Source organism: Elephas maximus, chromosome 21 (genome assembly GCF_024166365.1).
Source record: "Elephas maximus indicus isolate mEleMax1 chromosome 21, mEleMax1 primary haplotype, whole genome shotgun sequence".
Lineage (NCBI taxonomy): Eukaryota > Metazoa > Chordata > Mammalia > Proboscidea > Elephantidae > Elephas > Elephas maximus.
Window position 1 is genome coordinate 39,797,824 of NC_064839.1, and position 23,385 is coordinate 39,821,208.

Genomic DNA, 23,385 nt, shown 5'->3' on the forward strand with positions numbered 1-23,385 from the left:
TATGGCACAGTACTAGGCACTTAGGAAAGACTTTCAAAGCCTTCTTTTAAAAAAAAAGAAAACAGTCCTGATCCCTAAGGGCTTGCATTCAAAGCCAGACAATACCAACAGAGAGATAATCCATTTTTTTGTTGTTGTTGATTTTGTTGTTTTATCAAGACATAAAAAGTTTTCAGTCAGAGTGTTTTTTCTTTTCTTTTCCTCAGTGGGAAAATAAATAGGTCTAAGCCTCAGCAATCCATCTGTCCCCACCCCCAAATCTAAGTGCCCTCTTTTCTGGCCATCCTTTCCTTCCTTGTTGCAGAAGGACATGCTGGGCATGGCACTGGGTGGGGAGAGGGGAGAGGACAGGTAGACCAGCGTGTTTCTCAGAAGCACCACCCCCTTTCCTGGGCAGGCAGGCAAGTTGCACCTTGTGTCTAGGCAGAGGTCCCTGGGCACGACTGCTCTGGGTCCTGTGGGAGCCCCTGTGGCTTTCACTCGGGCCCTGCAGGGTCCACTCTGCATGTGGTCAGGGACTGAGAGGGCAGGCTTTACACACTGTAACCCCTCAGGAAGGCAGGACAGGCAGAGGGCCAAGGGTCCCATGGATGCCTGTCCTCGGTCAGTTCCGTGTCGCAAGAATAAGGAGCAACCGAACCTGACCTGGGTCTCAGCCAAGGCCATAGCTCTCCACCCTGCTGCTCCCAGCACAGGCATCAGATGGCCCTAGACAGTGGCCCGCACCAGCCAGACCTCAGCCTCCTAGGCCTTTAGACTGAATTCACCCCTCCTGCCAGCACCATACCCGTCCTATAGAAACAATCTTGCAAGTCTCCTGGCTGGGACCTCTGAGGCCCCAGCATGGAGGAGGGTCCCCTCCTTGGGAGGCTAGAAGGCTAAGCCGGTTATATCCAGGGCCTGATCAGCCGAGCAGTGGCCCATCAAAACCTTGGACAAAAGTTCCTTAAAGATAAGAGGGTGGAGTGAAGTGGAGGCCCCTCCAGCCATCCGCCTCAGCCGGGGTCACTCACAGCCATTTTTCTCCACTTCCTGCCTGCTGCTGCCACTCGGCAACACTTATTCCACATCTGCCGAGTTCCTCCCTACAACTTCGTGCTCAGGAGGTTTATAGGAGGTGGGGATGAGCCTCTTGGCCTAGTGACTTGGCACCACAGAGCTGGCAGGTCTCCAGCTACTCCCAGGGCACCGAGGAGCCGCCAGGTGCAAGTGGTTTTCCAGAGCTGTCTGTGGCGGGGGATGGTGGCCCAGTAAAAGAAGGGAGGGTACACCCAGCCTCCTGGAGAAATTGTCCTTGGCCACAAAGATAGAGTGGGGCCTATAGCCTGCATGGCCCCTCCAGATACTGATGCCTTCCCAGAGAAACAGGCTCTGTGCTGGTGAAACCCTACTGTGTAAAATCACCTCCAAAAAGCAGGGCTTTTGCAGGAATCCTCTGGCCTCCTGGTCTTTGCTGGCCAAGCCATTTTGGGCACGAAGCCCTCTCCTCTCGCCCCTGAGGTCTTACCCCCAGAGTTGTTCTGTCAGAGGTTTTCCACACCCAGTGGCCCCCTAGCCCTTTCCTTCCACCTTTGGCCCGCTCACTCCAGAACCAGGGACCAGCTGATGGCCTTCCCCACCAGAACCAGGGGCCAGCTGATGGCCCTCCCCACCCCCAGCCCGTTGCCATGGAAACGGCAGGCGCTCCTGCTCCTGCAGAATATTGCTTCTTCCCTCCCTCTCTTTCCCCCCCTTCTTTCTCTCACACAAAAAGAAAGCACAAGTGTTTTATATTCATTTTGTAAAAGGCTGTGTAGTGCATACTAATTGGGGTGGCTTCCTCCTGCTTCCTTTGAGCCTTTCCCGTTCTCAGAGCCAGGGGCTGCAGGCCAGCACGGGCACGAGCCCAGTAGCCTGTGCAATGGACATCAGTGGGATCTGGTTTTCCAGAGGCCAAAGAAAGCAGGGGTGGTAGCACAGTGCACCGGCAGTGCTCCATAACCTAGGCCGCTGAGGCCACCTTTGTCCCTCCTCCCAGAGGTTCTTGCCCTCATCTGAGGGTCTGCGAGTCCCCAGGTGGGTGAGGCGCCAAAACCCTGGCCTGGGGACAGACATGCAAAGTCAGGCCCAGCTAGAAGGACAGTGCCTCAGCCGTCCCAGGCCCCTGCTGGCATTGCCTACTTGTGCTCTCCCTTCTGCCAGTGCCCCTTCTCCTCCCTTGGCAGGGGCCGAGGCTTGCTCTACATCAGGCTCGTCGCTCCAAAGCCTTTAAGTTAATTCAGCTCCTGGGCTGAGTCAGGCTTAGTGGTGGGCTGGGAGACAGGCAGAGGCTGGGATCCATGGGAATGGTAGCCTGGATGTCAGGGCCGCCTAGTGTCCCCGATTGGCTCCCCTCAGGCTCCCCGACCCTGCCTCGAGCCATTCCTGGCCCTCCATTCTAGGAGATGTGTGGCTGAAGGAGGTGGCGATCCTGTTCCTGACTCCCTGCGAAGGGGCAGAAGGGGCGCTATGTGCACACATGCACACAGGGTATCGCCTAAGGCAGGGCTTCAGGATTTTTTGCCAGCCCCTGGGGACCAGAGCCAAATCTTTTGATATGTGAGCACAGAGGAGTGGCTGGGATTCCTGAAGGAACCTGTAGACAGCGTTTCCAGCTTTAATTGTGCAGTTTGCACTCATTTGCCATTTGGTGTTAAACTCTAAAATAAGAGAATCAAAATGTAAAATATGCAGCCTTTCTGGCTGAGCTCTCCACTGGGGGCTGGAGGAGGTGGGACAGAGAAGGGGTGAGGCCATCTCTGTGGCGTGGAAAAAGGGAGGCCTGCACCCCCTCAGTGCCTGCCCCACTGTCTCTGCCCAGCCACGGCAGCCGGGGCTGTGGAGTCAGGGCCACTGAACAAGTTGGCTGTAGCTTGAAAACCTCACAGTGGGAGTGAGGAGCCAGCCTTCCTGGTGGGCCTGCTCTTTGTGCTCTGCTCTGCATGTACAGTGTCTCCTGTGATTGTTACAACTGCCTTGCAAGGTGGAAGTTTCCATCTTCACATACAAGGAAACGGAGGCCCCCATCACCGCAAAGCCAGTTCGCACGCCTCTGCCTGTGTCTTAAGATCAGCCCCTGCCTGCCACTTGCTCCTGATCTCTAGCCATACCCTGCTCTCCCCCGCCTCTCCCCGCTGCCAGTCTCCCAAGCTGCAAAGGCTTAGTTTCCTAAAATGTGCCACATGGGCCTGTGTGTCCATGAATGGCTCATGCTAGGTCAGGAAAAGTTTCAGATACCTCTCCGTACCCTCATTCCCTAGGCAAACTCCTCCTTAAGTATGTCCACAGCCTCCCTGGCTCCCCGCAGGCCGAGTTGCTAATGCCTGTTGCACATAGCTGTATCTTCGGTATTTGTTCACCAGCCTCTCCCCCAGGAGATGGGGACCTCAAAGTCACAACTAGCCGAGCTCCGGATCCACAGGTGGTGCTCAGGAGATGGGTGGGTGTGTGCGTGCGCGCATGTGTTGTGGGGGACAGGACTTGTAGATGAAGTTAACTGGTCCGGGGTCAGGATTTGAAGTCAGGACTGTCTGACTCCAAAGCCCAATATAGCTTAACAGGCTCACATTTGGGGATCAGAGCTGGTCTTGAAGTACACTTGCAGTTGCCTTGAGTAGGTAACTGTTCAAGCCTCAGAGTCCTCACGCATAAGATGAGGCTAATGACAAGCGAGGGCATTATTTCTGGCCAGGATCAAGGGCAGCTTCCTCCTCTGGCCTCTCCACCTCAGCATCCTGGTCCTGGAAGCCTCTCAAGGTGAGGCAGACCTCAGGTAGGCCAGGCCCCGCAGGTACTGGTGGTTCTTCCCCAGCACCTTTTCTGACAGGAAAATAGGCACCTGGTGGACACCTCAGATGTTCATTGTGTCCAGCGTGGTCTCAGGGCCCTCACCCAGAGCAATCCTGGCCCCATCCGCCTTGCGGGCTTACTTGCCTCATTTGACCATAAGGGTTTGCTGCCCTTGTGTACCTCAGAGGACATGAACCATCTGTCCATCTACACAAACAGGCCTGAGTGGAGTAGCCATCGCTTGAAGGAGCACGCAGGACAAGTGGGTGAAGTGGAGCCTGTGGATCCAGAGACCTTGTGTCTCCTGTGGAATCAGAGCAGGCCCCACCACCTCAGGCACACTGGTGCCTCAGTTCCTCGTGTCATGGAGACCTGTTAGGTACCAGGCCCCCAGCCATACAATCCAGAGAGGAAGGTCATGGAAAGGTGCCTTGCCAGGCATCAGGTTCTGGCTTCTTTTTTCAGTTGCCCGGTCCACTGCCTGTTAATATTCTCTTAAATCCACATCCTTTGTTAAACTTTCCTAGGCTCTTCTATAGCATAGAAGCAGCTCTGCTCTCTCCAGACCTCGCAACTACCGCTGCCTGCTGTCCTCTGTGTAGCCCCCTCTCCACCCTGTGGAAGCAGTTCTCTGTCTCCAGCCTCACCCCTGCTCAGCACATCTCTCGAGGGAGGTCCATCCCTTACCCTCTGCTTCTCTCCTTGCAGGTTATCCTGAAGGATCTGGAGGTGTTAGCAGAAATTGCTTCCTCCCCCGCAGGTCAGACAGATGACCCAGGCCCACTTGATGGCCCTGACCTGCGGGCTGGCCACCCAGAGCTCCAGGTACCCACCCCTGGTAGAGCCAGCCTGCTGCACATTCCTGGTAAGTGTCCCCATTGGTGCCAGCCTCGGGCACCCTAGAAATGCCAGTTCTGGTTCTCTGGTTCTCATCCTGGACTAAGGCAGTCCTTTGGGCTGCCCTTCTTGAGTCTGGAGCTCGCCAAGACATGAGGGATCACTGAGTTTCCTACCAGCAAGCCATTGCTCTGCAGGTGGACCCCTCCTTCTACCTCATCATGGCCCACACTCCAGCAACCCTCCGGGAAAGACCGTCATATCCCTTCTTCCTCATCTTTCTGCATATCTAGACAAAGTACCCTTTTATACTTTTGAGCCATCTGACTCAGCTGATCATCTCCCCAGTCAGGTGATGGGGGCTTTAGAGTCTCAGGTCTGACAGGTGGAAGAAGGCTAGGCAGCCATTTCCTTTCTCACCAAGCAACTAAAAATAGCCCACAACATGGCAGGCAGCCCAGGGAAGGACAAGACAATTCCAACAGGCTGTCTCTGGGCAGCTCTTGGACATGGAGGTGGCCGTGCGTTCCTAGTGCTCATCCCGTGACTTCCTTTCCCCATACCTGACCAAGTCTTCTTCCAGACAGTGGACTCCAGCTTCTTTCCTCCCAGGCACATGCCCGCTTCCTCCAGCAATCCAATGCTGGAAAACACCCAAGGACACAAGTCAGTAGGAAAGCACCACACAGTCTCGGGTGTCTGCTTGGGTGTCCATTGAGCAGCTCTTGACATCCGACATGGGTCCCTAGACAGCTCATCCTTTGATACAGAAGCCAAGTGTCAACTTGCTTTGGGTGCTTTTCAGCCTCCCCCATTACCCCACCTCACTGAGCCCTGAGGGCATCAGATGCCTGGCTCTGAGAACCTTGTCTCAGGAGTCTTTCAGCCTGGTTTTGCCCAGGACCTAGGGCCTGTACGTGGGAAGCGCAAGGAGTCCCTGGGAGTTGCCAGGGCCCTGCAGGCTGGACTACACTCTAGGAGCCACCAGGCCAAGTCTCAGAAGACCCATGCATTGAAGACGTCTTGCCAGTAACACTAAAAGACAAGGGCTCCCCAACCCTCTGCAGCAGATTTCCCAGGGGCCCCATGGTCCTCAGGCCACCTCCACTGTGTGTGTGTCGCCCTCAAGTCCCAAGCTCCGGCTGTCTCTGACCACGGCTAGGAAGACAGAAAGGGGCCCAGGCGACAGAGCAGCTTCCTTTTCTCCTGTTCCCAGGATGCAGTTGTTTCCTGGCCAGTGAGCCCCGTTTCCTCCAGACGGTCAGTGGCCATGGCCGGGCAGCAGGCCCCATATCCTGATCCCTGCTGGGGTGTGTGCCCACCTTCAGCGCCACAGCCCAGGGGTCTATCCTCCATTCTGGGTCCCAAAGTTAGCCACTGTGGTCAATCTGAAGTCCCTGGGATGGATGGCTGGAATGCGAGAGATTGGGTGTGAGGACCAAAAAGGGGGAGGGGAAGCCTCGACAGGAGGGAGAACTGATGGGGGCAGCAGCCAAGAGAAGGTAGCCTATAGGGAGGAGGCCTTGAGTGTAGGCCCTAGGATCTCCCTTCCCAGGAGGCATCTGTCATAGAGTCATGTCTCCTCAGGTGCTAGAAGCAAAAACCTCTCTGAGGCAGCCCAGCCCTGGGGAAGGGGAAGGACACCTTGATCCTTCCAGGATCTGTGATCTGTCCTTTCATCTCTGAGGGGTTTTGTTCCTTTCTCTCAGGCACAGAGACATTACTGACTGTGAAATGGGTACCCGATGGTGGAGGGATGTGCAGGAAAACCCGCTATAGGCCCGCCAAGACCCAAGGGGCAGCTCAGGCTAGGGCAGCTCCAGGCCATGGCCCATCCCCACTGGAGAGGTGGGTACATGCCCTTGGGCAGGGGTCCCTGGAAGCCCTGCAACATCACACCCCCTCGTCGCTCCCAGTGATCTCATGCTGTAAGAGGCCCTGGGGCCCCAGGCTACTTGGGAAGAAGGACTGAGAGGGACTTGTTTGGTATAGTGCTCTGAAACCCAGCTCCTGGCCCTGCCAGGATGGGCAGTTGCTAACAAGAAGTGTGGCAATGGTAACTCTTGTCCCAGCTCACCAAGGCAGGCAGACATCATCCAGGGACTTGTCCTGAATTCATAGAAAAACAAAGGCTGCCAGATGGGAAGGAGTTCATCCTGTAAAGAACACCAAGGAAGTGGCTGTAGCCAACCAGCCTTCTTCCTCCAAGGACACACAACGTCGTGGACCGTCGGTTCTTTACTTGAGGCCCACAGTGAACTTCAAGGAGTGTGAGAACCACCAACATCCCACACAAACGTGTATATATGTGTGTGTGACCACGGCCCAGCAGAGCCACATGTGGACACGCATGCATGTACACAGCTGTCATCAGATTTTTTCAACAGGTCCATGATCTCAAAAGGTCAAGATCAAACCAGTAGCAGAAGACCATGAGAAGCCAGGGCTATTCCTGTCCCTGGCCCTGCCCCCTCTCCCGTCTTCCCTGGCACTGAGGCTGTCTGGGGTGGCTGTCTGGGTCAGGAAGCAGGCAGGAAGTGTACACTCCTTCTTCTGCTAGCTCACTTGCTCTCGTTGCTCCGCAGACTGTTTCCATCTGGCTGAGCACATGGACAGAGGCTGCAGAGCCAGACCCTCTTCCTGTTTGGAAACTGCTTTCCTTGCACTCTCTGGAGCACAGCTTTGAGAGCTCACAGGCTGCAGCGCTGTATACCTTTGGGGAAGATAGCCCGCCCCTACCACCTGCTCATGCCAATGTTCCATGCAGGTCCCTCTGGTCCCAGGTGGAGTTTTAACCCCTAGCTTTGAAAACATGGGCCAAAACGAAATGTTCTGATTCTGTGCTGTTCCTTTATAACCCAGGCAAGAGTGGCCGAATGTCAGCAGCCTCTTCCTGCCCCCAGACAGAAACAAGTTCTTGAAGAAATCCAGAAAACCCTCTCTGGGGCATTTTGCTTAATAATAGCAGTGACAGTGATAATGGCTGCCTGCTTGTTATGGGCTCTTACTAGCCCCAGGCACTGTTGTAAGCACTTTATGTGCATACTTGAGCCCTCACCTGATGAGCTCCTTGACTCTTCATGACATCTACTAAGATGTAGGTGGTAGCCAGGAGTGGCTTGAGCATCTGCTCCCTTCACCACCTCAGGATGCAGAGCACAGGAAGCCTTCCTCTGGGTGTAGGCCATGGCCCCTGCCTGGCACTTCTTAGGGCTGCATTCCAGTCTTCACAGTGATTTCAGGGACCCCCATTCTGTCCTCAGCTCTTTGTTTCTTGCCCTTGTACGACCTCCAGCTGCACCAGACCCTTTCCACCCCCAAGGAACCTCACCTGTTGCCCTTTGAGCCTTGGAGGCCCTCCTTCCCACACACAGGAGACGGTGCTAAGGTCTGAGAGACCTAGGCCGGCAGGCCAGCCCAGCCTCCCACCCGCCCTTGACCTCTGTGTGTCGCTGCATGTCCCCCACTGTCAAGGAGGGTGAAGGGTGGTTGGGATTCTGTCCACCGCCATGGATAGCACTAAGGTGAGTGCACAGTATGTGTGAAGTACTGCCTTTGCCTTCGTCCTTGCCTTACAAGATTGTGTGCATGCTTAAGGCCAGCTCAGAGGCCCCTCCTCTCGGTTCCTCCTGCCCATCACACTGAACATGGGTGGTGGGGTGCACACCCAGTTCTCTCTTGGCTTTGACTTCTTAGACCCTTGCTGTTCAGGGTACAGGTGGTGGCAGCACCAGCATCACCCAGGAGCTCTCAAAACAAGGGAGTTCAGGTCCCACCCCAGATGCTTAGGATCCCACATGGGAAAAGCCCCCTCTCAGACTTCAGGGGTCAGGTTTTGCTTATCACTGGACCTCCAGCATCAGATAGTCAGTAAGGGTCAATACCCATTTTTCAGAGTTAATTAAAATGATGGGAGGAGGGGCCCAGGGCTAATTGTCCAAGCTCTACAAGGTCTGAGGCTCCCCCAGCACTCTGCCCCGGGAGGTGTCCTCTCGTGTCCTTGCCCCAGGCCTTCACTTGTCACCAGATGGAACCCCCCCATCCATGCCCCTGACCTGGGGCACATCTCTCCTTCCTCCTCGTTGCTGTCCCAGAGCTGCCAGGGCCCCAGCCCTAGCTCCCGCAGCTTTCCTGTGACAGGCGCTGTTCAGCCCCTCCACTGCCTCTCAGCAAGAAAGCTCCTGGGCCCTGCTGCGACCCATTAGCTTCTTTCTCACTCTGAACCGCGCAGCTGGAGCTCCCGCTGGATCTGGCAATTGTGCCAGGCGGGCAGAGGGCACTTGTCCTCGCCAACCTCAGCTGAACCTGCCCACAGATAAGAATGTGGTCACTTCTTGGATTGTGTTCCAAAGGTGCCATTACTACCACATTTTAACTACTCTTTTGTCCACACTGCATGAGGGGCATTGCATCCTCTCCAATTCACCAGACCCTACACCCCTCCAGCCCCTTCCTTGGCCTCGCCTTCCTCCGTGCCACTTGAATCTAGAGGGAAGCCACCTTCCCAGCCCTGTCTCCTTGGTTCCATAGCCACCTCCTAATCACACAGCCCTTCCATGGAGCTGCCCCATCCTGCAATGCCTTGCAGATGGAGACCCGCATCAGAGAAGCCGTCCCTTACCCAGGACTGCCCTGCTAGTCAGCAGCAGGACTGGGGCTGGTCCTGGGGGTCCTAGACTACAGTGTCTGTGCTCTGGCCAGCCTCTGACCCTCCCCAGCAGGGAGGCAGGCGGGCAGCGGAGCAGGGCCTCTTTGGGCCTGAGCTGGGCGACTAATGTTTTCACATCTGGTTTTGTTGAACTGTAACTTGCGTTGTGCATTGAGGCAGAGCTATTTTTATCCTGACATGTGAGGTTCCTTCACGTCATAGCCACAAAACTCAATCCAAAACATCCCTGGGAAGGTTGTTTGTGAGACGTTCTGCAGATTCTCATGTCGCCCCATCAGGTTTCACTTAGCAACATCTGCAGAGCTGCTCCCCCACCCCTGCCCATCACCACACCAGTCTGGTTCTATGTACAGAGAGCTCCCGACAGCATCTGTCTGCCCCACGGCCAGGCGTCATGTCACGTGAACTTTCTGCTGGAGCTCAGTAAGGAGAGGCTCCTGGCTGGCCAAACCATAACTGCAGCACTGGCATTTGGCCTTGTCCGTAGCTGCTGGCCAGCACTGCACTCCCCTCACACCGTGGTCCTCCATGCCTCCAAGGAAGCCCCTCTCCCAGGGCACATGCCAGGTCGCTCCTCATTCTATTCTCTGCACTCCTGTGCCTGAGCCAGACCAGCTCACCGCGCCCCCCCCCCCCCCGCCCATCTCTAGTGGTTGGAAGGTTCTGGTGCTGTCAGGTGTGCCACTGAATTGGGTCCTCCCGATCCTGTAGTCTGCAGGCCCTTGGGCACAGTGTTGGAGGGCATGTATTCTACCGCCTGAGTACCCATTCCTCGAGCTCTGCCCCTTCTTGCCCTGCTCTCCTGGAGTGACACTCTACCTCCCCAAATGTAGAAGGGGTAGCTGTGGTGTCCACGAGCAATGTGCACACAGCCCAGAGCCCAGCACGTTGGGAAGGCTCAGCAGAGTTGGCTTCTGTCAGAGCTGCTGAGTAGGGGCTGGCTGCCAAGCCCAGCTTGTCAGGTGTGTGGAGGCTTAAGTACAGGAGCTGTTGCTCAAATGTGGGTGGAAGTGCCTCAACTGCAGCACTTTGAGTGCTCCCTCAGGGAGGAGGCAGACTACCCTAGGGAGAAATTACTTCAGATGAGAGAATCCTGCCATTCCAGTAGTAACACTCCCGGAGTGAATTCCTTCTTCTCTCTCAGCCCTCTCCTCCTCCATGCTACAGCCCTGCCTGAGAACATCTTTTCTCAGGTTCCATCTCAGGCCACCTAGGCCTGAGGGCTGTTTAGATCAAAGAAAAGCTGGTGGATGAGGAGGGAAACTGAGGCTAGGGGAGATCCAGTTGGCCCTCACCTGTACGAGTGAGCACTGGGACAGCTCCTGTCCACTCCTGGGGCTTCCCTGGCCACCCTACCCTGGGCAGGATAGGAACTTGCAGATCCTTGACCAACCCACCCACAAGTGCCAAGGATTGCCGTATTGGGCCTGTAGCCCCTCCCTGTTGAGCTAGTGTCTCAGCCAGGCTCTCCAAGGCTCAGGCCCCATCTTGGAGAGGCTCCTTTGCTCAGAGGGCAGTGGTTTGGCAGGTGGGAGCCCAGGGTCACCCCTGCCTGGAGGGTGAAAGGCCTCATTCCCGAGAGCAGCAGGCCAGGCTGAGCAGCGCCTCAAAGCTGCAGCTCTGGCCTCCCAAGAGCCAAGTCTCAGAAGGGTGCCCGGCCCCCGTCACAGTGTCCGGCCTCTTGCTATTTGTATCTTTAAAGGTTGGGAGCACAGCAAGGGGCAAGCCGAGGAAGCTCTCCCAACATCCACAGTGCTGGGAGAGTAGGAATTGTTGGCGGAGTTTTGTGCAGATTGAGCATTGCCCTCCTCCCTCCCACCTAAGGGCCTTGGCTCCAGGGTCTCTGTATGGCATGGACGTTGAGACCTTGGTGTGTGGAAGGCGAAGGGCAGTGTGACCAGAGAGAAGGTGGTAGCTAAGGAGTCTGGGGCTGTGTCCAGAGCAGTCCAGGCCTTTTCTTCTGCCATCTTTGGGAAGCCTGCCTGCCGAAGTGGGCTGATTTCCTTTCCGGTGGAGACGAAAGGTCACAGGTGACTCCTTGTCCTCCTTGTACCCTCTGTCCCTCCTGGCAGGGCACTATGAAATTGTCCCAGATCTGGCGTTTCCCCACCCAGACATCTCCAGACCCTTCTCCAAGCCCCAGCCATCCATTTTGAGATGCAGCCTGCACAGACTCTCTGGAAGGAGGTGCCAATGAGAGTATCTGCCCATGCAGCGCTCTGCCGTGGGATGTGTGCTCGCCTCAGCAGCCCCAGTTGTTGAGCACAGACTGTGGCAGCCCAGGCTGAGTGCATTCCATGCATGTGCCGTTTCATAGAGACCCATTGCCTCCACTCTACAGATGAGGAAGCCGAGGCTTAGAGAGGTTAAGAAATCTGCCCAAAGTTGCACAGCTACTGCAAGTCTGACCCCGGGTCTGACGGACTCCCAAGCCTGGCTCTTATACCATGCTCAGTAATGCCTCCGACCAGCTCTGGGAGGCTAGAACCAGCAGCTCACCTGGTGCCTGCCAGAGGCACCCTGGTCCTCAGGAATGGAGACTGGCCCCAGATAGCCCCAGGTGGGGAGCATTTCTTTGTGGTCACTGCCTGTATTAGACACTTTGTCCTTTGGAATACTTCAGAACCTAAATGGCCTGATGCCTGAAGGGGGGAGAAGTGGGAAGGGGACAGGACACGAGCAGCTGTCACAAATAAGCACCTAGGGTACACTGGTGCAAGGCCTCACTCGCTTCCGGTGTGAGATGTGTAGCCAGTGCCCATCCTGGCCACCACCCATGCAGCTGAGCTTGTATCATGAGTGTGGGGATGGTGTGGGGGCTGAGGGGCAGCAGGGCCACCTCAACAGCTGTATCTGCAGCCACGTCTTCAGAGATCAGCCCCAGCTGGGCCCGAGGTAACTCATCCCCAGCTGATCCCAGGGTAACTCAATCTGTAAGAATGTGACACTTGATTCTACAAACAGCCCCTCTGGGCAAGGGAGCAGAGACTGTCTACCATTCCAGAGTCACTCAGGACCTCCCAGGCCAGGCTGTTCTGGGCAAGGGCCCGGAACAACACACCCCAAACAATAAGAAGTTAAATGAGGCCTGTCCTGGAGCTGTGTTTCTCATCCAAGGCTTGCCCAATACAGGTTGACCGGAGCTATCTAGGAGGTTCTCTGGGAGAGGACAGGACGGTATAGAGGTGGCTCCTGGTGCAGAATCCTCAGAGTAATTCACAACTGAGAAACACAGAACAGAAAAACACTGCTTCCCCACAGGGACAATGAGAAGACAGAAGGGAGGTCTGAGTTTAGCAGAAGGAGACAGTTGCTGGGAGGAGGCTTTGTGCTGCCTTCTTGTCATTGGCGCCTAATGAAATCAGCCCGGAGATGCTCCACTCATGCTTGTTTGTAACCCTCTGAATGGTTTGGCACGTTCCTGTTTTGTGCTTTGGTCTGATGCTTCTGGGAGCTGATACCCCCTCCCGTTGCCAAGCTTGAATCCCAAATGTCCCTTTCTCTACAGGTACCAAAGGCTTAGAATGTTCTCCTTCTACTCCCACCATGAACTCCTACTTCTATAAGTTCATGATCAACCTTCTCAAGAGGTTCAGCAGTGAGCAGAAACTCCTGGAGACCAGAGGCGCCTTCATAATCAGGTTAGTCTTGCGGGCCTCTCTTCCTATACCATCCCACGTGTCAAAGCAACCCTTTGCTTGCCTCCTTTGTGTTTGTTTGTAAAAGAAACTAAGAAGATTCGCACCTCACACCAGGTTGCTGGTACTACCAACATGAAGCAGGTCAATGTTGGCATTTTTCCAAACAAACCAATTTATTTTTCACTTCTTGAGACAATATTTTCCCTCAAGGTTAAATATTCTCGTTAAATACCATTGGCAGAGTCTTTTTGGGGAGGAAAGGGAGGCTGTACTCTGGAGCCAGGCCAGTGCAGGGTTTGGCCAGTGTTGGTGGCAGCAGTGGCTCGCCAATGGAGCCTGGTTCCGGAGCAACACGAGTCTGGTCCTGGACAGTCCCCGGGTACCAATCCCTGGTTGCTTGAGGCCTCTAGAACTTCTACCTGAAAGAGCATGGCTGGGTCTGGCTCTTAGCCTCCTACTCAGCTGCAGAAACATGGCCCAGTGTCACCCCCAGGCTAGCACAATGTAGATCAGGAGCACAGATTCTTCCAGGCTCCCAACAAAGCCAGACAAGAATTTTTTGGTATAGTCTTTGTGGCCCCAGTACTCCCCAGCAGTGGTTCTCAGCTCTGGCTGCTTGTTAGAATTTTAAAAAGAATAAAGAAGATGCCTGTGCCTCATCCCTGACCTGTGAAAGTAGAACCCCTAGAGGTGGTGGGGCTATTAAATGCCCAGGTCACTCGGGGAGCAGATGAGACAGATGTGGTCAGAGTTGTTGGGAGGATTTCTAGCAGAGGGTCCTGCCTGGCAGGCTTCAAGGCAGAAAAGAGCATGGAGAGTTCATTTTCCTGTAAACCAGAAAGCAGGGGGGAGAGGGTCCAGTCTTGTGGGCCACACTAAGGATTGGGGACTTACCCAGAGGTCAGTGAGAAGCCAGTGAAAAGGCTTGAGCAAGGGAATGGCATGATCACCCTTCTAAGTTACACAGATTACTGAGTTGCTGGTGGGGAATGGGGTGGGGGGACAAGATGGACTTACGGGGAGTCCAGTTGAGAGACTGTTGTCAGGTGAGGGACAGTGGCAGCTTGTTCACTTGGATGGGAAGAGGCATTAGGATTCAGTAGTGAGTAGAAGGCATAACTGGTTGGTGATTGGTTGCATGAGGGAGTGAGGGGAGAGGGAGTTGGAAGTGACCCCAGCTCTCTGATTTGAGCAGCTGGGGTAGTGGTATCATTCCCTGAGATAGGAGCCCTAGGGGAGGAGCAGGAGGGAGGAAGGTCAGATGCTGGAGTTTGAATTGCTTTGGGGATGTCAAAGGAGAGATGGTGAAGAAGCAGTTTGCTGTACTTCTCAAAAGAGGGACCTGAGGCCTGAGGTACAAATCTGAGAAGTGATGGCATATTCATTCATTTGTTCGTTTATTCAGCAAATACTTAAAGATCACCAATTCTGTGCAAGAAACCTTTCTAGGGGCTTCTTCCCTCGTGGAAGGTGAGATTGAAGCTCTGGGAGTAAGAGTGGTCAGTGGTGAGGCCAAGCTCTGAGGAGCCTCAGTATGAAATAATGGGTAAAGAAGAAGGGGGAAAAGGAAACTGAGAAGAAGGGCCAGAGACGGAGCTTGCGGAAGGCAGGGAAGGGAGGGGATGAGGGGTCCAGCTCAGGCACAGGGTGGGGTCTGAGAGCAAGTGATGGAGCTGAGGAGTGGGAAATGGAGGTAGTAGATACAGACACCTTGATCTAGGAGCTTCCCTGTGAAAGGAAAGAGAGCAGGAGGCCCCAGCTCAAGGGCTGAGGGTGAGGTTGAGGGCACCCTGCTGGGGAATGGGCCAAAGGATTAAGGTGTGGCCGGGGACAGACCTGCCTGATCAGAAAGACAAACAGTATGGAGGAAGGGGCCAAGAGTCTAGCCTACCAGAAGGATGCCCTATGGCATGGGGGAGGGAGGGTTGGGTCACCACCCTCTTACTTTTCTGGGCTTTTATACAGCAGTGTTTTTCAACTTCTGCACTGTTGGCATTTGGGGCCAGATCCATCTGTGTTGTGGGGGCTGTCCCGTGCATTGTAGAATGTTTAGCAGCATCCCTGTGCTCTACCCAGTAGGTGCTGGTAGCACCCCCTCACCCACCCAGTTGTAACAACCACAGATGTCCGCAGACATTGCCAAATGTCCGCTGAGGGGCAAAATGACCCCCATTTGAGAACCACTGTCTCAGAGGAACAGAAACAGATTCGTTGACCCGAAGAGGAAGCGTTCCGTGATTTTTCTTCACATCGAATTGGGCAGTTTTCAGTCAGGGGATTGAAGCGGAGAGTAGATGTGGTGCAGGAGATCCCCACCAGGAAAACAGTGGAATATCCCCACAGGAGTGACAGTGCACTTTGTGCAGTTTTCCAAATTGCAGAGGTGTCAGCACATGGTACGTTCTCCTTGCCTGAAAGATTTGCGGGGAGCCAGCGGGGAGAGGTCTTTGAAAACGCATTCGTCACCAGCATCCTCTCTCTGGAGAGCTGGGCTATCGTGGGTTTTCCCATCCTGTATCAGCCTCCCATGCCCGATCAATGACTGGGGAGAGGGCTTCAGGGTAGTAAGGGTAATAACCACCCCAGACTACACAGAGCAAGAATACAGGCAGTGTGGGTATGCTTGGGCATGAGGTGTTGTGGGCTCAGTGTCTCCATGGGAATCCTGACTTGGCAGAAGAGAAAATGAGAGGAAGCAGTACACACCTCTGGTCAGGGTTACAGCGAGGCTGTGGACCCCTGCACTGAGCTAAGTCCACAGCTGCCACTTCATCCCTTCTGTGGGTGAGTGCAAAGCCAGGTGCCTGGAGGTTCAGCAAGGCCCAAAACAAGCTGGGGTTCAGGAGCTGAGCCCATGAGTCCTCCCTCCTCATCCTGCTGAGGCCTCTGTGTATCCAGCTGCATGGTGATCACTCACTATTCCAGGGCTCAGACCCCACATGGATGACACGGGGCCCCAGTGGTACCGAGCCTGGCCTCACTCCCACTCACCATAGTGGCACAGCATTTGCTAAACCATGGCACTAGTACAAAGAACCCAGGGGATGGGATGGCAGGAACCTTGGGGCCAGCCCCTCATACATGGTGTCTTTCCTAGTTATTTACCTCCTCTGCCCAGCCTGCCATCCCCAGAGCAGCACTCAGCACCTGTCGTCACATGCTATAGCTCACAGCCTCCCAGCCCAGCCTCCTCAGGGCCATGCCAGCTCTGTGAACTGGCTACCTGCTGCTTGCTAAGCCAGTGTGCCAGCCTGCTTCTGACCAGCCACTGGTCACAGTCCAGGCCACCAAGTTGAGCTCTCAGGACCCACACAGCACAGTGTCTGCCGTAGAAGAGGCCTCCCAAACCTGTGGCTTCCTTCTCCTTCCTGTGGTCATGCAAGGGGCTAAAGCCCTTCCACAGAGATTTGCTGGGGAAGAGCCCTTGGGAGTGGCCGCCTTCTCCATCCCCTCCCACTGGCCCCCCACCCCGCTTCTCAGGGTCATTTCCTCTTTTTCTGCTGACAGCTTTAAGGAAGGCATACTAATGGTACCTGCAGACTGCCAGGTGAAGCCAGGAGCCTGATAAGAAATGCAGTTAGTGATTTCCTAACCCTCTCCTTAAGGCAGTCTGTGGTATGCAGACTATAAGTCGTGTCCCTGCCCCGCAGCCTCCAAGATTGAGCATTGAGACAGAAAGGGAGCAGGTCCTTCTGGCAAACCAGTTAAAAGCCAGTTATTTCTGCAGTAGTGTATTTAGCTCAGAGCTCAGGAGCAGCTGCTGTAGGGTAGAGAAGGGCTGACTTAGAAGGATAAAGGCACCCAGAGTTCTTGAAGACAAACATCTGGTGGGGTTCTTGGCAGTTGAGGAAGATGCATGATTACCCTCAGGACCCCAGGAACCTTTCCTCTCCCACACGCCTTTCCCAGGCCTATACCTTAATGCGGGAGTGGGGGATCTGGGAACGGACACCCAAATCCAGCCAGGCCCCTCTCTGGACATCATCTCTCTACCTCCAGGTGGTCTCGTTATCTGGTGGCCATGACAGTTCAGACACACATCGAGGCTTGGAAAGCCAACAGCTCCAAAACCCTCCTCTCTCAGCCAAACTCACTGATTCTTGCACCAGTCTGGACTCTCTGGCAGTGGGTGCTTGAGGCCAGGATAGAGAGGGGGCAAGGGAGCTGTGGGGACCCTGGCACTGGTCACCTTTGTTCAGGCTCCTGAATCCCCAGCTGTGCCCACACCCACACTCCCTCTCAGCATGCCCACAGACTTTGGAGAGCAAAATTAAGAGTGTAGCTTCTGGAGTCAAACAGACTTAAGTTCGAATCCCAAGTCCTCCAGGTGTTAGCTGTTTGTAGGCGCTTTTTGCTTTGTCCATCAAACGGAGATGCTGATGGTGGCTGCCTTGTCAAGTTGGGAGAATTACATAAAGACGTGCATGTTAGAGCACTCTGTGCAGCCTGAGCACTATGGGGCTGATAAAGGGGAGCTCTTGTTTGGTCTCTTGCTCCACTTCCCATGGTGGTGGTGGTAGGGGGTGGGGGGCACTAGAATCAGGAGAAGGGGTGAAATCATTGGATCTTCTGTGCCAAGAGCTGGCCCCATGCACCAAGCTACCGCCCAGCACCGAGGACACCCTCCTGCAGCCTGGCTTGTCCCTGCTGAAACAACTCTGCTCAGAGTAGGTGTTCGTGTACATTTCCCTCCTCCGGCTTTTTCCCACCCTTCATGCTAATGTGGCTAAACAAGCATGGAGTTTGTTTCCCAGTGAACCAGTCCACTTATTCTTTGCAGAAACGGAGAGAGGGAGAAAGGCCAGCCTCTTTGATAAACTGTGATATGGACTATAGCGTCAGCCAACAGCTGTGATCCTTACAAGGCCTGCTTTTGTACTGGGAATTGAGCGAGTCAGAGGATGTCGCTCTGCCTGCCAAGACGGCCCTCAGGCCAGCCGGCCTCTGGCTTCATCGATGTGCGTTTCCCTTCCTCTTCCTCCCCACTGCCTAGTATGGAGGACTTGCCAGAGAATGTATTCATTTTTAGCGAGAGACTGTATGTTGTCAACTCCAGGGCTCGACTTGAATCACCCAGGGGGTGGTGGCTGAGGCCTGGAGCACCCTCCAGGGAAGAGGGCCACTCCTAGGAGGAGGACAGGCTGGGGGCTGAGTGGGAAGGGAAGAACCGGTCACAGGGACTCTCATGAGACTTGATCCAGGGAGGCCCCAACAGTCAGGCTTCTGGTCTACCCTGGGCATCCTCTCGCCTTATACCGACAGGCCTGGTAGCCTCTCCAATCCAACACTTGCTCAGGACTCCTATTATGTGCTCCTGCTAATACTGCCCACCCACCCCCCACACCACTGCCACCACTGCCGCCACCACCACCGCAGTTCTGGGTTTGCGTAACAGCTCTTGTCTTGGGGGAGTGGAGTTGGGAATTGATTGGCTAGCGAAGTGGTAGAGGTGGGTGGTAGGACAGAGGAGCCTGGGCCTAGGAAACCACTGGAAGCTGGATTTGTTTTTAATTGTGGGGCCTGGGGCCGGGGGAGGGGGGCGGCCTCAAGAGAAGAAGCTCTCTTTCATGCCGTAGCTGGGAAATTTCACTTTGCTGGCCTTGTATATTCTGCTGTATGAAACAGGGCGCTCAGTTGGGCCAAATTGCCATTGCGGCTGGAAGGCAGCCAACACACAGACCACCCCCCCCACACACACACACCCCAGCCCCACTTCTTCCTCTAACCCTTCCACCTTCCCAGTTTCTAGTGGCCATTGGTATCAGTACACCTCCCCCCGCCACCCTGTTTGTCTGTGCTTGCTACCTGATCTGCCAGGGGGCTTCGGTCAGGCCCCCAAAAGTTCATTGTACTAATGCTAATGGAAGGTGAATTGAGGGTAATGTGGGAAGGCTCACATCCCTGGTTTTGTTTTCATTGTCCCTGTCCATGGTAAAGTGACCAGCATCCCTGAACTTCACAGGATTCTGGAGAAGGGCAGAGAGGTGAGGCTGGAAGGCCCAGGGCTCAGGCCAGTCCCACACTGTCTGCAGAGTCCGCTGTCAAGACGCCAGTGCTATGCTGGCACACAGTTTACGCCACGCTCCCTCTGAAAAGTGATGTTAGTTAGGGCCCATCACATGGAAACCGCATGTGATGGGCCCTATTGGGCCAGGCTGGGATCAACTAGTTCCAAGTCGGGGAGGAGGGGGAGAGAGGAAGTCCTGGCCAGAGAGAGCCTGCACAATCTACTCAGGAAGCTGAGGGGCTTTAAAGTTTAAGGACAGCATCCCCATTTTTCAAGGGTCCTCCTGGATCTTTGTGACAAGGAGGCTGGGAGAAGGCCAAGGGACTGCTCACTTTCAGCAGGGCTCAGGAGAGGTTAGAGATCACAGACAAATGGGCAGCAGAGGGGTTGTGTGTGACAGGCCCCTGTCACCCGCCACCCAAGCAGCCACCCTCCCACTGAGCGAGCTGTTTGTCCCTGTATCCAAAACCCACATGGTAGAGGTAAGGACTCAGCAATAGGTGTGAACAACAGGTGTGAAGTGGGTGACCTTCCCTGGCTGTGCCCTGCCCACCACCAAATCCTCATCATACTGATGCCGGCACCTGCTCAGCCCTTTTTGCAGTCTCAATTGAAAACGCTTCCCCTGTCATCTACACACCTAAGCAGCATTGCCCCCTACTCCAACCATCTCTCCGTAGCCACTAGGGCTGTGGGATGATGGTCAGGAACTGTTCACAGGCCCCGAGCACTTGGAAATGAATGTCATTTTGAAGCTCGAGAGGTGGCTCCATAAGGAACCTGCAGCGCTCTGTGGCCTGATGGACCGTTCACCCTTTACTTCAGGATGCCAGGAAACTCAGAGGGTTTCGACATTGGTAACTCAGACAGCTTGATTAATGAGCAAGAAGCTAATGTGTATCATATTGTAGCATCTTTAGAAAATAGCAACAGGTTTGGAATTGGCCACTAGAAGTTGTTTTCCACCCTCCTACCTCCTTGTATTTCCTTGGCCTGACCTTGGACACTCTGTGAGGTCCTCCCTTTTCTCTCCTTGAGTGGTTTTTCACAGTAGGTAACCCCTGCCCCTTTGTCTTCAGAAAAATACACAGAAGAGTTTGTCACACGCAGTGTGTGAGGCTGTCTAGACCAGCTGACCCTTCGAGCAGAAGGAGAGTTTCCAGTCTCAGCATGTGTGATGGTTGAGCTTTGAATGAGCCTGGCCAGGGGGACTTGGTGCTGAATGCAGCCCAAGGTGGCCAGCCAGTCATAAGCCCATGTGAAATAGCATCGGACAGCTCCCAGGAAGGGTCTGGGCAGGCCAGATACCTGTTTATAACCTGGTCTGCAATGGCTCACCGAAGCAGCTCTTAGGATCTGAAGTGAATAATGGAACTTTCTTTAAAAGTTCACTGCTTCAGCACCCAGAGGAGTGTGGGCTTTGGTTTCATTGTCTTTTAAGTGCCTGTGTAGCATCAGAGTATTTGCTCCTCAACTCGCTCACCCCATGTTGGTTATGATCCACGGGGATGCCGTGTAGCCGTTCAGAGACCCCAAGGCTGAGGTTCTTGAGAGTCTTCCAGACTGGGGGTAGAGGCCATTTGGGAAAACTGCCTGTTGTTGATTCTCCCCGCCAGGCCTGGGGTCGGGGTGTTGTGGAAGGGAAAACAATGGGCTGGAAAGACGAACATGGCGGGAAGTGTTCAGAGGGCCGTGTGCTGGACCCACCTGCCTCAGAGCCATCAGCACTGGCACCAAGGAGTCCCTTACCTGTCTGCACAGCAAACCCAGGCCCACCAGCCCAGAACCCTCAATTCGAAGGGCCTAGATAGCTCTTGTTGCCCAGCCCAGGGATGTCAAAGCTCCTGGAGGTGCAGTGGCTTCCCCGACACCACTGCAGGAGCAGATGTCTAATCTGGACCCTGCTTTTCCACACACCAGGCAGGCTCCCATATGCGGCAGCCAGGACCCTGGGAGGGTATTAGCCCCTACTGGAAAGAAGCTGTGCTCTCACATGGCATCCGCCTTCCACCCACAGTCCTTAACTCATAGAAAATCCCCTTCAAAGACCCCCTCCTGATGTAATCTCCTCCTCCTCCTCCATATCCCAGTGCTCTGACCCATCTCGTGTGGCTGTCACCCCTCTGAGCCAGAGGTGAAATGCTGAGCGAATCCCAGCGCCTCTCCCTGTGTTCCTTCCCAGCCCCCAGTGACCACCCCCTCACCCCCACCCCTGGGCTCTTGCCCATCTATTATCCTGGCCTACTCCTGGTCTATATTTAGACACATAATCTCATTGGAACTATCCAGTGGAACTCTTTGGCACCTTGACAGTGAACGTATTTCTTGGTCTAAATCTCCCTTTTGACTCTTGCTCAAGAGGACATGTCTTGCCCCTCCTTCCTCCCAGATTGTTTATTTTTCCTTCTGGCCTATTAGTCACTCACATTAACCATACTGGCCTGTCCTTCTTTCTGAAGGCAAACTAAGATGGATTTCAAGTGCACCCCAGCAGTGTCTCTCATTTTCTTTCTCATTCTCCATTGAGTGTCCTGTGCTATCTGGTTTGAGCCTCCTCTTTCACACTTTGAGAAGCTGCACTCCTGAGTGCTAAGTTGAGCCTGTCTTTCTCCATTCCCTCAGAAAGTCTGTCTGGTGTGTGCCCCCTTACCATCCCCAGTCACATGCCACAGTCACATGCCCATCTCCAGCCCTCACACTTAGCCCACCTCCTGCACAGTGGGGCCATCTGAGCCTCCTTGTTCCTCTCCCAGAGCGCGTCTTCTTTAGCCCAGTAACGGTGCTATGTCTCCATTTCACCCTCGGCTTTGTTATCAGTAACGTCATGGCCTTGGATGAGCCCTCTTGACTCGATAAGTTTGCATATCCAGTCTCTTCCCTATAAGGGAAGAACAGTCATTCAAACTCGAAGACTCCCAGCCCTCCACATTGCTTCAGAAAAGAACATGTGTTGGAAGTTCTTCTGTGTCCCAAGAGTTTCTGACTTGTTTTCAGCTTGATTTTGCCACCTCTTTGATAAAGCCTTCTCCCTTTTTTAGCCAAGTGAAGCTTTTTTTCATAATGTGCCAGACCTTCGTTCTTTGGAAGGATAACATGGCTGCATCACCACCCTCCATGCAGCCACACCCATGACACTTTGTTTTTTAAGCACACACATCGTAAGTGTGCAGCTCAGTTAATTTTTACTAATTTGACTACACAGATCAAGAAACAGAATATCTCCAGCCTGCAGAGGTCCCATTAAAGTCTCCTCCCAGTCACTACTCCTGCCCTCTTCCCCAAAGTAACCACTGCCCTGACATCTAAAACCATGGGTTAGTTTTGCCTGATTTTGAACTTGATGTAAAAGAGCACAGTCTGTGCTCTTTCTCGTTTAATTTCTTTTGATCCACACTATGTGAGATTCATCTGTGTTAGGTGTAGCAGTAGTTCACATTTCTATATAATATTCCATTGAACAAATGTACCACGATCTATTTGTATATTTCATTCTACTAGTAGATGGCATTTATCTTCAGTTTGGCTCTGTTAGGAATAATGCTGCTATGAACATTCTTTTATGTGTCTTTTGGTGAATATTTGTATACATTTCTCTTAGGTGTGTAACTAGGAGAAGCTGAATCAGAGAGTTAATATACATCTGTTCAGACTTAGTAGATTTGGTTCAAAGTGATTACAGCAATTTCCACTCTCAGCAGCAGTGTTATGAAAGTTCCAGTTGCCCCACGTCCTCACCAACACTTACTATCATCAGTCTTTGATGTCAGCCATTCTAGTAGGTGTGTGGAAACCCTGGCAGTGTGTAGTGGTTAAGAGTTATGGCTGCTAACCAAAAGGTCGGCAGTTTGAATCCACCGGACGTTCCTTAGAAACTGTGGGGCAGTTCTGCTCAGTCCTACAGAGTCGCTAGGAGTCAGAATCGACTAGAGGGTAACAGGTTTGGTTTTAGTTAGAAGGTATGTAGTGGTATCACCTTGTAATTTGCATTTTCCTGAAGACTAATGAAATTGAACAGCTTTTCATAATTTATTGGCCTTTTGGATATTCTCTTTCGTAAGGAGCCTATCCAAGTCATTTGTACATTTTCCTATTGGGTTTTCAATGTTTTTCTTACTGATTTGTGGAAGTTCTTTACATATTCTGGTTTTGAGTCTTTGTCATATATATGACTGTAATTATCTTGTCCCACTCTGTGGCATGCCTTATCACTCTCTTAATGATGACTTTTGATGCACAGAAGTTCTTTATTTTAATGTAGTCCAGGTGATCAGCTTTTCTTCATGGTTAGTACTTTTTATGTTTCCTGGAAATTTTTCAAGGATTCAGGAGCTCATGGGAGCATAACCATAAAGTAGCGTATTTCTGGTCGGTGTTTGTTAAATATTCCCAGTGAGTTGGGCACTGAGTATAATCCACCTAAAACC

At 53.6% G+C, this 23,385-nt stretch overlaps 1 protein-coding gene across 4 annotated transcripts in view; it reads left to right on the forward strand.

Annotated features, from left to right (window-relative positions):
• The window catches only part of VAC14 (VAC14 component of PIKFYVE complex), a 103,289-nt gene that overhangs the window by 49,697 nt on the left and 30,207 nt on the right, over positions 1-23,385 (forward strand). For all 4 annotated transcript variants that reach the window (XR_007514570.1, XM_049863727.1, XM_049863728.1 and 1 more), the window contains exons 13-14: positions 4,516-4,672; positions 12,822-12,954. Coding sequence is in view for 3 of the 4 variants with exons in the window: in XM_049863727.1 (XP_049719684.1) it covers positions 4,516-4,672; positions 12,822-12,954 (290 nt within the window). In the remaining variant the exon portion in view is untranslated. The remainder of the gene's footprint in view (positions 1-4,515; positions 4,673-12,821; positions 12,955-23,385) is intronic.